Genomic DNA, 14,569 nt, shown 5'->3' on the forward strand with positions numbered 1-14,569 from the left:
CCGGAGCCCTCGCGAGGCCTGCTGGGAAACGTAGTCCCGCCGCGCCCAGTAGGCCAACCCCAGGACACCGGTTGTCACGGCAACCGCGGCCCTCTCCACCCAGGAGGCGCGGTATGACTTTGCGTTGTCGCCAAGGAGACGGCGTGCGGGACTGACTGGGGCAGTGCCGCGTGTCCGACCCGGAAATGAGCTGCCGTTCCCATCTCTAGAGAGGAAGAGGGGGGCTGATGCCGGGAGCCGCACTAGGAAAGCACCTCCCTACACTCATGGGTCAGGTACAGGGGGCTTCAGGAGTGAGACCCGGGTCATGCAGGGCACCGGACAGGAAGCGGGACTCTCACACGAGGAATCCAGCTCCCTCGAATTGTCAGGTCGCTGGACTGGGGCTCATGCCAAAGCCACAGCTCTGGGAGCCGGCGCCCTAGAAAATTGTCCGGCCACCTGCCACCGCTTCACAGAGGTCCCTCTCCTGAGAGGTGAGTATCCCAGCACTGTCCTCCGCCAGGGACCTTGGCTTCACGTCAGGTTTCTCCTGAAGTCCCAAGGCAGTTCACTGGGAATCAGCCCCAGGGACTGTTCCCTGCTCAGCACCCTGGGCTGGAGCCTCCATCCTGGGTCTGGCCTTCGATTCAGAATCCTAACAGCAAGATCTGGAAGCGCCAAAGAGAAATGGAGAGACAGGCAGTTCCCAGGAGGGGAAAGCGTGCCAGAAGTCATGAAAGAAAACCCCAGCAGCCGAGGGACGCTGGATGGCTTGGGCAGATTTCCTAGAGTCTCGAAAGCTGTTAGAAGGTGAGAGACATAAAGGAATTTCAGCAGGAACTGAAGGCAGCCGGCTCAGTGGGTGAGGTGATCTGGGGTGGGTCACCTCTTTGTCTCTCTGGGCTGGGTTCCTCCTCTCCCCTCTGTCTCTCTCACCTGTCTGACCACTGGCCCCCTACTGATTTTTGCCTCTCTCTGACCTATCCTCATTACCAGCTGCCCCGTACATACTTCCGGACTGTCCATCTGACAAGCCACACCCAACGCTAGCTGTTTGGTGGCTGCGCCAGCCTCATGATGGGAACTGTTGCTGACCTGGGTCTAGAGTCCAATGTATGTGTGTGGTAGACAGAATAATGGACCCCCAAAGATGTCCACATTCTAATCCCCACTACCTGTGAATATGTTACCTCATATGGCAAAAGGGACTTTGCAGATGTGATTAAAAATCATGAGAGGGGCGCCTGGGTGGCTCAGTCGTTAGGCGTCTGCCTTCGGCTCAGGTCATGATCCCAGGGTCCTGGGATCGAGCCCCGCATCGGGCTCCCTGCTCCGCGGGAAGCCTGCTTCTCCCTCTCCCACTCCCCCTGCTTGTGTTCCCTCTCTCGCTGTCTCTCTCTCTGTCAAATAAATAAAATCTTTAAAAAAAAAAATCATGAGATAGGGAGATTATCCTAGATTATTCAGGTGGGTCCAATATAATCACAGTAGTCCTTATAAGAGGGATGCTCAGAGTCAGAGAAGGAGATGTGATGATAGAAGCAGAGGTCAGAGTAGTGTGGTCACAAGACAGGGAATGTGAGCAGCCTTTAGAACTTGGAAAACAGAGAACCTAGATTCTCCCCTGGAGTCTCTAGAAGGAACTCAGCCCTGCCTACACCTTGATTTTAGCTCCTAAGTCTCACTGTGGAGTTCTGATCTCCAGAGCTGTAAGATAATAAGTATCTATTGTTTTAAACCACTAAGTTAGTGGTAATTTGTTATGGCAGCAAGCAGGAAAGGACCAGTCTCCATAAGGCCTGGGAGATCTTTGACATTTTTCTAAGCCATCTCTTTTGTCAGAGTGAGGGCAAGCCCAGAGCCTCTGTCTTCAACATCATCAAGCACAACTTAACCACAGTAGTCTGTTCAGGTATTTACACATGGAGTTCCCTTCTTCTTCTGGCTGGTTTTACATTTTTAGTCGATGTTGTCAAGTTTCCCTATCAATAAGTGGATCTAAGCAAAAACAAGTGAGTTGATATAAATCAGTGGTTCTCAAACTGAGAGTTTTGCCCCCTGGGGAATACTTGGCAATGTCTGGAGACATTTTTAGTTGTCATAACTGGGGTTGGGGTGCTACTAGCATGGAGTGGTTGGAAGCCAGGGATGCTGCTAAACATGTGGTAAAATGCACAGGACAGCCCCACCGCCCACCCCTTGACAAAAATGTCAGTAGTGCTGAAGTGAAGAAACCCTAGTGTAAAGAAAACCATGAAGTACAGATGGTACATACAAGAGGCAAGGTTGTTTGGGGAAAGTGGGACTAGGCATGGGGAGCTACGTGAAAAAAGCTAGACGTAAAAGGCCACATATTCTAGTATTCCATTTCTTTTTTTTTTTTTAAAGATTTTATTTATTTATCTGAGAGAGAATGAGATAGAGAGCATGAGGGGGGGAGGGTCAGAGGGAGAAGCAGACTCCCCGCCGAGCAGGGAGCCCAATGCGGGGCTCGATCCCGGGACTCCAGGATCATGACCTGAGCCGAAGGCAGTCGCTCAACCAACTGAGCCACCCAGGCGCCCCTCTAGTATTCCATTTCTATAAAATGACCAGACCCAAACAGAAAGCAGACTTCACAGTATACTGTGCATCATCACGTTTTTGCCGGTACAACCTATCAGCGATCCCCTTGCTCTAACACCTGGGCTGAGTTATCTATTGCTGAGTAACAGAACACCCCAAAAACATTTTATTATGCTGTATGTGGAGACCAGGATTTGGGCAGTGTTTTATAGGAACTAGGGCCTCAAGTCGGGTAGCTCCAAAGCTGGAGATGGCTGGGGCAGCATCTGGAGCCTGGCACACAACAGAGTTCTATAAATGTCCACTAAATGGACAACCCATTTTATAAATTAGTTAAAAGCAGCCACAATTTTCAGAGTGCCTGTTAGGCACCATCTAGCCCTGTGTTAAGAATGTTACACGGAGGGCCCTGGGTGGCTCAGTCGTTAAGCGTCTGCCTTCGGCTCAGGTCATGGTTCCAGGATCCTGGGATCGAGCCCCACATCGAGCTCCTTGCTTGGCGGGAAGCCTGCTTCTCCCTCTCCCACTCCCCCTGCTTGTGTTCCTCCTCTCGTTGTATCTCTCTCTGTCAAATAAATAAAATCTTAAAAAAAAAAAAAAATGTTACACAGATTGGCTCATTCAGTCGTCACTCCACGTCTAAAAGGAGGCGATATCCCGTCCATTTTACAGATGGAGAAATCCTCGAGGGCTCAGAAAGAAGCAGCCAGGTATGGACCAAATTCTTAGCCTTCAGATCTTCAGGAATCTGCAAATTTGAGAGCTCAGAATCACTGCAGGGCTTTAATGCAGACCCAGAGTCACCGGGAAAAAGACTGGACCTCACAAACTCCCCGTGAGGTGGTTGCTCGTGTTATTCACAACTTTCCAGGTGTGGAAACTGAGGCCCAGGGAATAAAGCCACGCATCCCGGGCTGAACCAGTGCAGCCGGTCTCAGTCTCAGTCAAGTGCGCGACTTCGTCCTAACCCCTCACCTGCCCTGCCTGTCGCAGAAGCAACGCGACACCCCTCCGCCCCCGCCCCCATCACAGATGGGCTGAAGGGGAGGCCTTCTGCCAAGTGCCCGGGCGCTGGGCGGCCCCGGGGAATTAAGCGGCTCCTCGGGAGCCCTCGCCGGCCCTCTGAGCGCACCCGGGGCTCCGACACAGTAAGTTGCCCCAGCCGCTCGTCCTCCCTAGGCCAGCGCCCACCCCGGCAACCGCCAGAATCCGAGCTCTCCCCCCTCCGCTGCCCCACCCGGACCTTAAGCGCACGGAGGCCAGCTCGTCCCCCGGGGGCGCCGAGTGGGCCACTGTGGGGCTGGAGGACGACCAGCTCGGTGCTTCTCCAAGCTGGCGCGGCGGTCGGCATCCCTTTCCCCTCTAAGCGACCTCCAGAGGAGGCCGGGGCACAGCGCCTTCTTCCCGCCGTTTTGGGCTTGAAAGAACCGGTCGGAAAGGCCTCTAGGAGCCAACGTGGAGTCTTGAGGGAAATGTAGTTCCGCCCGCGATCAGAGCCGGACTCTCAGTCGGGTCCTTCTTGGGTGGAGAATGGGGCCGGGGAGGAATAAGCGGGCTCTTAAGATTAGGACTGAGCATCATGGTTATCATGGTGAGCGCCAAACCTACTTGCCTACCCAGCCTTTACTTGAGGGCGAGGTGAAGACTTGTTTCCCGGTAAACCTCATCTCCTCTATTCTTTACACCCAAGTGCCCCGGGTGAGGGGACAGGTCTGGATCTGATCCAGTACTGCCATCCCAGCCCTACACATTCCGCCCTGTTGCCCCATCCCCACCTACAATTCCACAGAGCCACCCTGAATATGTGGTTCTAATTTGCAGCTGAGCAAATTGAAACTAGGGAAGGGGCTTAGGCTAGCCCACCCAGCACCTGGCCAAGGGGACTGGCCCAAGCACCTGCCCCTACCTTAAAGTCTAGAATTCCCACTCTTTTTTTTTTTTTTTTTTTAAGATTTTATTTATTTGCAGCGAGACAGCAAGAGAGGGAACACATACAGGGCTAGTGGGAGAGCAAGGAGCCCGATGTGGGGCTCGATCCCAGGACCCGGGGACCATGACCTGAGCCAAAGGCAGACGCTTAATGACTGAGCCACCCAGGCGCCCTAAGAATTCTCACTCTTGTAACCAGCACCCCAGCCAAGCCACCTACCCTTGTAAGCGCAGCTTTACACATGCTGGTTGGTGGCCAGGACAGTGGGAAAGATCAACTTCTTGTGTGCCAAGGAGCCGTGGGAGAAGGAAACAGCACTGCAGCAGTTGGAGAAGCAATAAATATGCTTGTTGTACCTCTCTGGGCCTCCATGACTATGTATAAAATGGGGGAACCCACCTAATACAGTTGCTCTGAAGAGTAAGATCGGATTCTTGGACTCCTAATGCCCACCTGGGAGCCTGGGGTCAGGGAGCAGCTTCCCTGGACTTACCTCAACTGTGAGGTGGCCAGGAAGAGGGGCAGACCAAGGTAAGGAGATCTTCTGAACAGGTCTTCTGAATATGACTAAAAGTCCTGGGTCTGGAATTGGTGTCTGGTGGAGGGAGGACCAGCCACTCCATGTCTGCCTGAAGCCCAGAGTGGGAGCACTGAGTGTATGAGGGACTAGGGAAGACTGGCCTATCCGTCCATCATTTATTTTTTTTTAAAGATTTTATTTATTTATTTGAGAGAGAGAGACACAGCGAGAGAGGGAACACAAGCAGGGGGAGTGGGAGAGGGAGAAGCAGGCTTCCCGCTGAGCAGGGAGCCCGACATGGGGCTCGATCCCAGGACCCTGGGATCATGACCTGAGCCGAAGGCAGACGCTTAACTACTGAGCCACCCAGGCGCCCCCATCCATCATTTATTCAAGTTACTTATGGGCAGATACTGTGTGCCAGGCTCAGTGCTTGCAGCTGGGGAGACAGCAGGGAATAAGCCAGTCTACCTTCATAGAGCAGTTAGACAAACAGGGCGGAAGAGATGGTGAGGGCTGGTGGGCCCAGAGTGGAAATGATACACCAGGAAGTGAAGGTGGCCTCTGCAGAGACTTTCCACCCTTCAGGCTGAAGAACACAGCGCCAACATCCATAGACCTATGGATGGGTCAGGCTTCAGATCTCCTGCACTGTGTCCTGGAGATGGGGAGGCTGGACCACCCCACGCCTGGCAAGAGGTATGTGAATCTTAGGTTTGCAAGGTTACACCCCCCCTTCTCACACTATGGGGTTTTACTGCAGGAACTCTCCTGCTCTCCAATGCACAGCAGGTCTATAAAGGTGTCTATTATCTGGGGCGCCTGGGTGGCTCAGTCAGTTAAGTGGGCAACTTGATTTTGGCTCAGGTCATAATCTCAGGGCCCTGGGATCAAGTCCTACAACAGGCTCCCCGCTCAGTGGGGAGTCTCCTTGTGGAGTCTCTCTCTCTCTCCCTCTGCCCCTCCCCCCACTCAGTCACGCTCTCTAAAATAAATTAATAAATCTTAAGAAAAAAAAAAGATTATCAAGTGACAGTAGCCCAGGGCATAGGATCCAAACTAGCCTTGTCTCATTCTTTTTTTCCTGTTTTTGTTTTGTTGTTTTTTTAGTAGGCTCCATGCCCAACAAGGGGCTCAAACTCATGACCCTAAGATCTAGAGTCGCATGCTCTACCAACTGAGCCAGCCCCGCACCCCTGATTCTGTTCTCATTTCTATACTGAAGGGGGAAACTGAGGTTCAGGGGGGTGGGGCCCTCTCAGCTTTTCAGGAGAAAGAAGCAGGGTTGGGAGCCTCCCTTTGGATCCTGCTGAGTGTGGGGGTAACTGGTGCCTCTGCCTCTCTCGGCTTCCCTGCTTTCCCCCAGTTAGCACCTTCCCAGGGACCTCCCCCAGGACCAGTGAGGGCCCCCAAGGATCAGAGAGGGTCCTGCCAGGACCAGGGAAGAGCCCACTTACCCCTTCGCCATCCCCCACAGACCCCAGTGGTAGGCCCAAGGCTGCTCTTTGCACATAACAGGGCAGAGTGCAGGGATAAGGGCCACAGGTTGCAGGGGCTGGGGGTCTTGGTGTCCAGATGCAGTTCCTGTGCCCCCAAGGCAGCCCAGGATCTAACCCCATGCTCAAGCCAGCTTCAGGGTGTGTCCTTCTAAGTCCAGGGCCGGGGGGGGGGGGGGGGAGTGGGACAGGTTGGGGGGCAGCAGCTCCTTCTGCCCATGGGTCCTGTCCCCGTGCTTTAATAAAACCACCAATTTGCACCAAAACCAAACCAAACCAAAACCCAAACAAAAAAAACCAGTCCAATGGGGCCCAGAGTCTCTGGTCTGAAACACTCCTGAAATTGGGGTAGGGGCAGGGGCTAGCCCTTAAAATCAGTCAATCAGTAAACAAGGCAGATGCTGAGCAGCTGCTATGGGCATGCTCAGAGAGTGGGCAAATGGGGTCACTGGGGATATACAGAGGACTTAAGTCAAGTGGCTGCGCTCCTTGGGGTCTGGCTAGGGGGAGCATCCCCTTGGAGGCAGAGGTAGGCACCAGGAGGTGAGGAGCCCCATGCAGCCCTGGAGAAAAACTCCACCAGATGCCGCCACATTGTCCTCCTGCCAGCCAGCGTGGGTGAGCAACCACAGCGGTCCCTGCCTCTGCGGAGCCCACCTGGACTTAGTCCGGGTCCCAGCTCCATTCCAGGGAGTAGGCTGAGGAGTCGCCAAACAGGCGGGGTGTGTGAAGTTGCAGGCACAAACTTTTTTCTTTTACAGATTTTATTTATTTATTTGACAGAGAGAGACGCAGCAAGAGAGGAAACACAAGCAGGGGGAGTGGGAGAGGGAGAAGCAGGCTTCCCGCCGAGCAGGGAGCCCGATGCGGGGCTCGATCCCATGACCCGAGCGGAAGGCAGACGCTTAACGACTGAGCCACCCAGGCGCCCCAGCAGGCACAAACTCTTCACGCTAGCCACCTGGTCAATGGGTGGGGCTGCACCCGTCCAGTGACCTCGGAATCAACACAGGACCCAGATGCATCAAACAGAGTGCAGGCTGTCCCCCCAGTTCACCTGCTGGGCACAGCCCCTGGCCCCAGGTCCAGGGCTCCTCCCCAACCTCCGCCCGCACGCGATGAAAGGCGGCAGGAATTGCAGGGGGCGTAGAGAGATGATGGGGGTACCCTGGCATGGGATGAAGAGAGGTCAAGCCGGAAAGGGTCCCCTCTACGAGGCTCAGGCCCGCAGCAACCCGAGCGTGCGTGGGGGGAAGGCCGACCCGCTAGAGGAACTCGGGCATGCACGTGGAAGCCAGGACCAGCGGAGGGCAGTCGTGACCACCAGGCCCACTCCTCCTCCCCGAGCCTACAGCTGCGCTTGTCTGTGAAGCCGCCGTGACCTGGACGAAGAATGAGAGGTGCCGAAAGGGCTACCGCACTCGAAACCGGCGTCAGGTGGAGCGTGAAGTCAGCGGCCCAGGAGGGCGAAGAGCGCGAGCCTGACTTTTGCCCTCATTAGACATGGCGGCCTTGGCCTCAGGGAGATCTCTGCGCTTGTGCAAGGGCCCCCAAGAACGGGCAAGTACTGGATGTTAGAACATCCGCCAGGCACGCTTGTGGGGCCACTTCTGCAAGTGCGCTTGCGCAGGGGATTTACGTATTCCGTTTGGTCCAGAGGGCGCCTTTACATTCTTGTTCCGGATTGGTCCATGGGTATACGGTGTCTTTTTTGCACACGCGTCGTCCCCACTGACCCGGAAGTTTTCACCCCCTTTAAAAGCTTCGGCCCGCGGTTCGCGCTCTCTTCCTGTCTGTGCCAGGGCGGCGCGTGGTGCACGCTAGTCGTTTGTGACGCCCCGGCTGCGCCCTCAGGTGAGGCCGCCGCCGGGTCCGGGGGTCCGAGGAATGATTCAGGATTTTCCGAGGAGCCATGAGCGACCCCCGAGGCTTGGGGCTTTCCTTGGGTGTGGGGTTTCCTCTCTTTCTCCGGAAAACGTGCTGAGGAACGCGGAGGCGCAGGAAAGTTACGCTTTCCTTGGTGTCGCGCCACCTCCGTACCTTTGCCCCGCGGCGGGGCTCGGGAATATTGGTTTGGCCCCTGCAGTGGTGAGTTGAGATAGGAGGTTTCCGTTATTCTTAGATACATGATGCACTCTCCGGCATGTACGCGGTTTTCTCTTTAGTAGCAGGTCCTAGTACGTCCTTGAGCCTTTGCCTTGGTAAGGTGCAGAATTCGTGTAGTGATCCTTGATGGCAGATTAACGTTTCCATTTAATTCAAGAGGAAGCAGAGTCTAAAGCAGTTTGACTCTCCCAGCGTGGCAGAGCTCGTTAGTGACGTGGCTGGGGTTTGAACTCGAGCGGAGGCAGTGTCAGGGTATTTGGCATCTCCCTTCCAGATAATGGTCCGTGCAGCAGCTGTTGACCCGGGCCTGCCAGCTCTTGGTTCCCGGGGTCCTTGGTGAGAGAGAGATGCTTCTTGCTTACATGACAGCTAAGTGGTTTTTCTAGGACTCAGAAAGATGGACCCCGATGTTTACAGCCTTTCTTGGTTCCATATAACTTCCCGATTTACAGCGTGCGGGCCAGCCTCACAGTGGTGGGTGTGTCTGGGCTCTGACAGTTTGTGTTCCTAGGATGACCGAGTGGGAGACAGCTGCACCTGCAGTGGCGGAGACCCCGGACATCAAGCTCTTTGGGAAATGGAGCACCGATGATGTTCAGATCAATGACATTTCCTTGCAGGTGAGGGGGGTATGGTGGTTGTGCTCTCCCCAGTTAGGGGTTTAGGGGCACACAGGGAATCTTTCAGGAGGGGTGACTTGAAACTTGTTGCTGTAGAATTGAAGACATGACAGGTAAAGGAGGGGTTCCTGGACCACCACACCCACCATTTGTCTGTTTTTCCCTTGTGTTTTGTTAATCGGTTGCTACACGAGATGGTTCCTTTCTCAGGGATAGCATCACATCCCACAGGGTTTTTGTGTGCATGTTTTGGTTCTCTTTTTCTTTGTGTTTTTATTGCTGTTTGTTTGTTTTTGTTAAGGTTTATTTATTTACGTGAGAGAAGGAGTGTGGGCAGGGGCATAGGGAGTCTTCAAACAGGCTTTCCCGATGGGAGAGGAGCCTGATCCCACAACCCATGAGATCTTGACCTGAGCTGAACCCAAGAGCAAGAGGCTTAACCGGCTGAGCCACCCACGCACCCTAGTTTGGGGTTGTTTTGTCTCAGATCATTCTTTTGCATGTGGAAATGCAGTTATCCCGGCCCTATTTGATTTTTGTTCTTGGAGTTTTGTGTGTTTTATTTAGCAGATTTAGGCTATATGCTGTCTTAACTTAAATCTCTTTTGTACATCGTATAAATATATGTCAGCACCACCATTTGTTGAAAAGATTATTTCCCCTATTGAATGGTCTTGGCATCCTTGTTGAAAATAAGTTGAGCGAACATGGGGTGCCTGGGTGGCTCAGATGGTTAAGCGTCTGCCTTCGGCTCAGGTCATGATCCCAGGGTCCTGGGATCGAGCCCTACATTGGGCTCCTGGCTCAGTGGGAGCCTCCTTCTCCCTCTCCCTATGCCTCTCCCCCTGCTCATGCTCTCTGTATCTCTGTGTCTCAAATGAATAAATAAAATCTTTCAAAAAAAGAAGTTGAGCACAGATATATGGGTTTATTTCTGGACTCTGAATTCTTTTCCATTGGTCTGTAAATCTATCCGTAAGTCAGTACCACACTGTCTTGATTTACTGTAGCTTTTTAATAGGTTTTGAAATCAGGAAATCATTGGGAGTCCTCCCAGTTTATCTTAAGCCTCATACTGTTTTACACTGGGCCTCACTAGGACTTTTGTGGGCCCTTCATTAAAAAGAAACTATATTTTGTGACTGCATTCGTATAAAGACAAAAGTTCGGATTTGATTTCTTTTTTCATTTTAAAAGAAATTAAAACACCTTTTGTTGTGTCAGAACATATCATGGGGGGCGCCTGGGTGGCTCAGTCGTTGAGCGTCCACCTTCGGCTCAGGTCACGATCCCAGGGTCCTGGGATCGAGCCCCGCATCGGGCTCCCTGCTTTGCGGGAAGCCTGCTTCTCCCTCTCCCACCCCCCCCCCCCCCCGCTTGTGTTCTCTCTCTCGCTGTGTCTCTCTCTCAAAAAATAAATAAAACCTTTAAAAAAAAAAAAAAAAGAATATATCATGGGATCTAGGCACTATGCCTAATGGAGGATTCAGTCCTGTTTTTCACCCTGGATGTTTTGTAGAACTGTTTCCCTTCATGGCTTTATTCAGCGAGGTCCACAAACTTTTTTTTTTTTAAGATTTTATTTATTTGAGAGAGAGAGAATGAGAGAGAAAGAACACATGAGAGGGGATAGGGTCAGAGGGCAAAGCAGACTCCCTGCCGAGCAGGGAGCCCGATGTGGGACTCGATCCAGGGACTCCAGGATCATGACCTGAGCCGAAGGCAGTCGCTTAACCAACTGAGCCACCCAGGCGCCCCGAGGTCCACAAACTTAAAGGGCCAGATAGTGAGTATTTTAGTCTTTGTAGGTCACATGTGGTTTCTGTCACATGTGTTTGCGTCCTTGTTTTTTTTTGTGCATCCTTTTAAAAATGTGAAAACAGGGATGCCTGGGTAGCTCACTCGGTTAAGGGTCTGCCTTCAGCTCAGGTCATGATCCCAGAGTCCCCCATCAGGCTCCTTGCTCAGCAGGGAGCCTGCTTCTCCCTCTGCCTGCTGTTCTCCCTGCTAGTGCTTGCTCTCTCTGACAAGTAAATAAGATCTTTTAAATATAATAAATAAATAAAATATTTTTAAAAATATAAAAACAATTTCTCACTTTTCCCTAGTGCTCTCTTAGGGGCTGGGGAAGCAGAAGTCAATGTCATGCCAGAATGCTCTTGTCTTGAAAGATGTGCAAGGCTCTACTGTAGAGCTGGACATTTTAACCAAGCCCTGCCAAGACATTTGGTGTTTGTGGGTTTTTTTGCCCAGTGTAAAGCCCTGCATGGAGACCTGTCTACTTGCCTATTTGTGCGGGTGCTTCTCTCCAGGTAGACACAAGACTGTCATTCTAGTGTCCGAATTCCGTGTTCTTTTTCTGTTATGCCTTGTGTCTACAGAAATATGATGTGTGTGGGGCCTCTCACGCGTTAAGTGATAGAATGACGTTTGGGTGTATTTCGCAGTGGAACAGTTGACAGTAGTTCTCTTCACATACGTGTAGTTCCTCTGATTTGAACGCCCTCTAACATTTTGGTATTTTCTAGACATTTTCTTGGGAAATGATGTATGCGTGTATAGGAAGGATTGTTGGATAATTTTACTAAAACAGTGGTTCTCTGGAGTGATTTTCCCCCACCGCTTTTAGGTGACACTTGGCAATGTCTGGATACATTTTCAGTTGCTAAGATTGAGAGGGGTGCTGCCAGCATACTGGATGCTGCTAAATATTCTGTGGTGCACAGGACAGCCCCCACAACGAGAGTTAATTGATTTAAAACGTCCATAGTGCAGAGGGCGCCTGGGTGGCTCAGTCGTTACACGTCTGCCTTCGGCTCAGGTCATGATCCCAGGGTCCTGGGATCGAGCCCTGCATCGGGCGCCCTGCTCCGCAGGAGGCCTGCTTCTCCCTCTCCCACTCCCCCTGCTTGTGTTCCCTCTCTCGCTGTGTCTCTCTCTGTCAAATAAATAAATAAAATATTCATAGTGCAGAGTTTGAGGAACACTTAAAAATGAGATCGTGGGGCACCTGGGTGGCTTAGTAGGTTAAGTGTCTGCCTTCAGCTCAGGTCATGATCCCAGGGTCCTGCGATGGAGTCCCATGTCAGGACCCCTGCTCTGCAGCGGGAAGTCTGCTGCTCCCTCTCCCTCTGCCCCTCTCCGCTGTTCATGCTCTCTCTCAAATAAATAAATAAAATCTTAAAAAAACAAAACAAAACTGAGATGGTAAGTTGTGATCTTCTTGGTTCTCCATCCCCCTCCCTCCCATTATAATGGAAGTGTTCTTTTTTTTTTTTTAAGATTTTATTTAGTTATATGAGAGAGAGAGCACAGGCAGAGGGAGAAGCAGACTCCCACTGGCCAGGGAGCCCAATGTAGGGCTCCATCCCAGGACCCTGAGATCGTGACCTGAGCCGAAGGCAGACGCTTAACTGACTGAGCCACCCAGGTGTCCCAAGGAAGTGCTTTTTTTAGTGACTTAATAGTCACTTGTTAGGGTTTTACTTTTTTTGTGGCAGGCAGGGCCCTCACAGTCAAGCCACCACAGGTGGGTGAGGGCTACCCCGAGTGGATGCTCAGTCCCTCTGGTTCCTGACCATCCTACTCCTGACCATGGTCCTGCCATCCCCTCTCCCTGCTGCCCCAGGATTACATTGCAGTGAAGGAGAAGTATGCCAAGTACCTGCCCCACAGTGCAGGGCGATACGCGGCCAAGCGCTTCCGTAAGGCACAGTGCCCCATTGTCGAGCGTCTCACCAACTCAATGATGATGCATGGCCGTAACAATGGCAAGAAGCTCATGACCGTGCGCATTGTCAAGCATGCCTTCGAGATCATCCATCTGCTCACTGGTGAGGTAGGACTGTGAGACCTGATGAGGCTGAATGCCCTTAGTACACCCTAAAGCCAACAGCTGCCCCATGGCGTGCATGCCAGGGTCCACCAGGTTTTAGGGGTGAGGAGATGGGGGAGGGATGTGGACTGGATGTCAGGTTCATGGCTGCCTTCTCCTAGAACCCCCTGCAGGTCCTGGTGAATGCAATTATTAACAGCGGTCCCCGGGAGGACTCAACCCGCATTGGGCGAGCCGGAACAGTGAGGCGTCAGGCTGTCGACGTGTCCCCCCTGCGCCGTGTGAATCAGGTGGGCTTGGGGCAGAAATTGGCAGGTGGGAAGGTTTGTCCTGCCTGTGTGTTTTACCTGGAGTGTCCTTTCCTCCAGGAAGCCTTCCTGCATTTCCATCACATTCAGGGCAGATACTAGTTCTGGCACCTCTTGAGCAACATTTGCCTGAGGCACAGTTTCATTCGAGTATATTTTTACATACTGTGTGCGGGTGTGTATTTTTTTTTTCCACAGACCATTTGAGAATCAGTTGCAGGCTTTCTAACCATTTCCCCCTTAACATTTTAGTGGGTGTCTCCTAAGAACAAGGATACTCTGTCCCCACCATCACTCAAGGAATTTAACAGAATTGTTTCATGTTCCGTCACTGCAGCTGTCCCCAGTACACCCTCTCCAGCTGTCCGTTTTCAATCAAGGGTCCCGGTCAGGAGCACACACTGCATTGCATTTCACCTGGTGCTGCCTGTGGGCTCTTCCTGTGTCTTGTCTCAGTCTCACTGGGCCAGTGCGTGGCAGTATGGTAGCCAGCATTTGTTGGTGGGCCTAGGGTACTGGAGGACGATGGCCTCTCTGGTTTGGGGGCATCCCCTGCCCCCAGGCTTAGCTGACCCCTGTGCTCCCTAGGCCATCTGGCTGCTGTGCACAGGTGCCCGTGAGGCCGCCTTCCGGAACATCAAGACTATTGCGGAGTGCCTAGCAGATGAGCTCATCAATGCAGCCAAGGTGAGTGAGGACACTGGGGTGGCAGCCAGTTCAAGGGGAAGCTGCTCCAGTATTCAGAACTAACCATCTATCTCCTTGCAGGGCTCTTCCAATTCCTATGCTATCAAGAAGAAGGACGAGCTGGAACGTGTGGCCAAGTCCAACCGTTGATCACCTGGCTGTGGCTTCAATAAACCTGTCTGCTTTGGGGGCAGCCTCACCCACCTGTGCCAGTGTCTGTCCTGGGGGGGCTCTGGGTGCTGGAGTGGGGATGGCCCCAGTGTCCTGAGGAGCTGCCCACATTTCTGACCTGTCTTTTGGTGTGTGGGGACCCGGGTTCACCAGGGGAATAACTCTGCTCAGGAAGCACCACTGACTCAGAACCATGGCACCCCGGAGTGCAGGCCTGGCCACCTGGAGTGTTGGAAATGAGAGGGGTGGGGTTGTCCTGGCATAGATGTCACTCTGGTCTGGGGAAGGGCTTGGTGTTTATCCATGAGATCTGGGTGGCATCCTACCATCCTGAGAGGCATGTTGCCTG

At 52.7% G+C, this 14,569-nt stretch overlaps 1 protein-coding gene and 1 long non-coding RNA gene across 2 annotated transcripts; both read left to right on the forward strand.

Annotated features, from left to right (window-relative positions):
• The first annotated feature begins 32 nt into the window (after nt 1-32).
• LOC118527924 (uncharacterized) lies at nt 33-3,474 on the forward strand. Its single transcript, XR_004913366.2, has 2 exons — nt 33-476; nt 3,220-3,474. It is a non-coding gene; the product is annotated as an uncharacterized LOC118527924 (long non-coding RNA).
• A 4,718-nt stretch (nt 3,475-8,192) lies between these two features.
• RPS5 (ribosomal protein S5) lies at nt 8,193-14,250 on the forward strand. Its single transcript, XM_036079683.2, has 6 exons — nt 8,193-8,347; nt 9,111-9,219; nt 12,848-13,057; nt 13,216-13,344; nt 13,951-14,049; nt 14,131-14,250. The coding sequence occupies exons 2-6, from the start codon at nt 9,112-9,114 to the stop codon at nt 14,197-14,199; spliced, it is 615 nt and encodes a 204-aa protein (XP_035935576.1). The 5' UTR covers nt 8,193-8,347; nt 9,111; the 3' UTR covers nt 14,200-14,250.
• The last annotated feature ends 319 nt before the right edge of the window (nt 14,251-14,569 follow it).

This window comes from Halichoerus grypus, chromosome 15, assembly GCF_964656455.1.
Source record: "Halichoerus grypus chromosome 15, mHalGry1.hap1.1, whole genome shotgun sequence".
In the NCBI taxonomy this organism is placed as follows: domain Eukaryota; kingdom Metazoa; phylum Chordata; class Mammalia; order Carnivora; family Phocidae; genus Halichoerus; species Halichoerus grypus.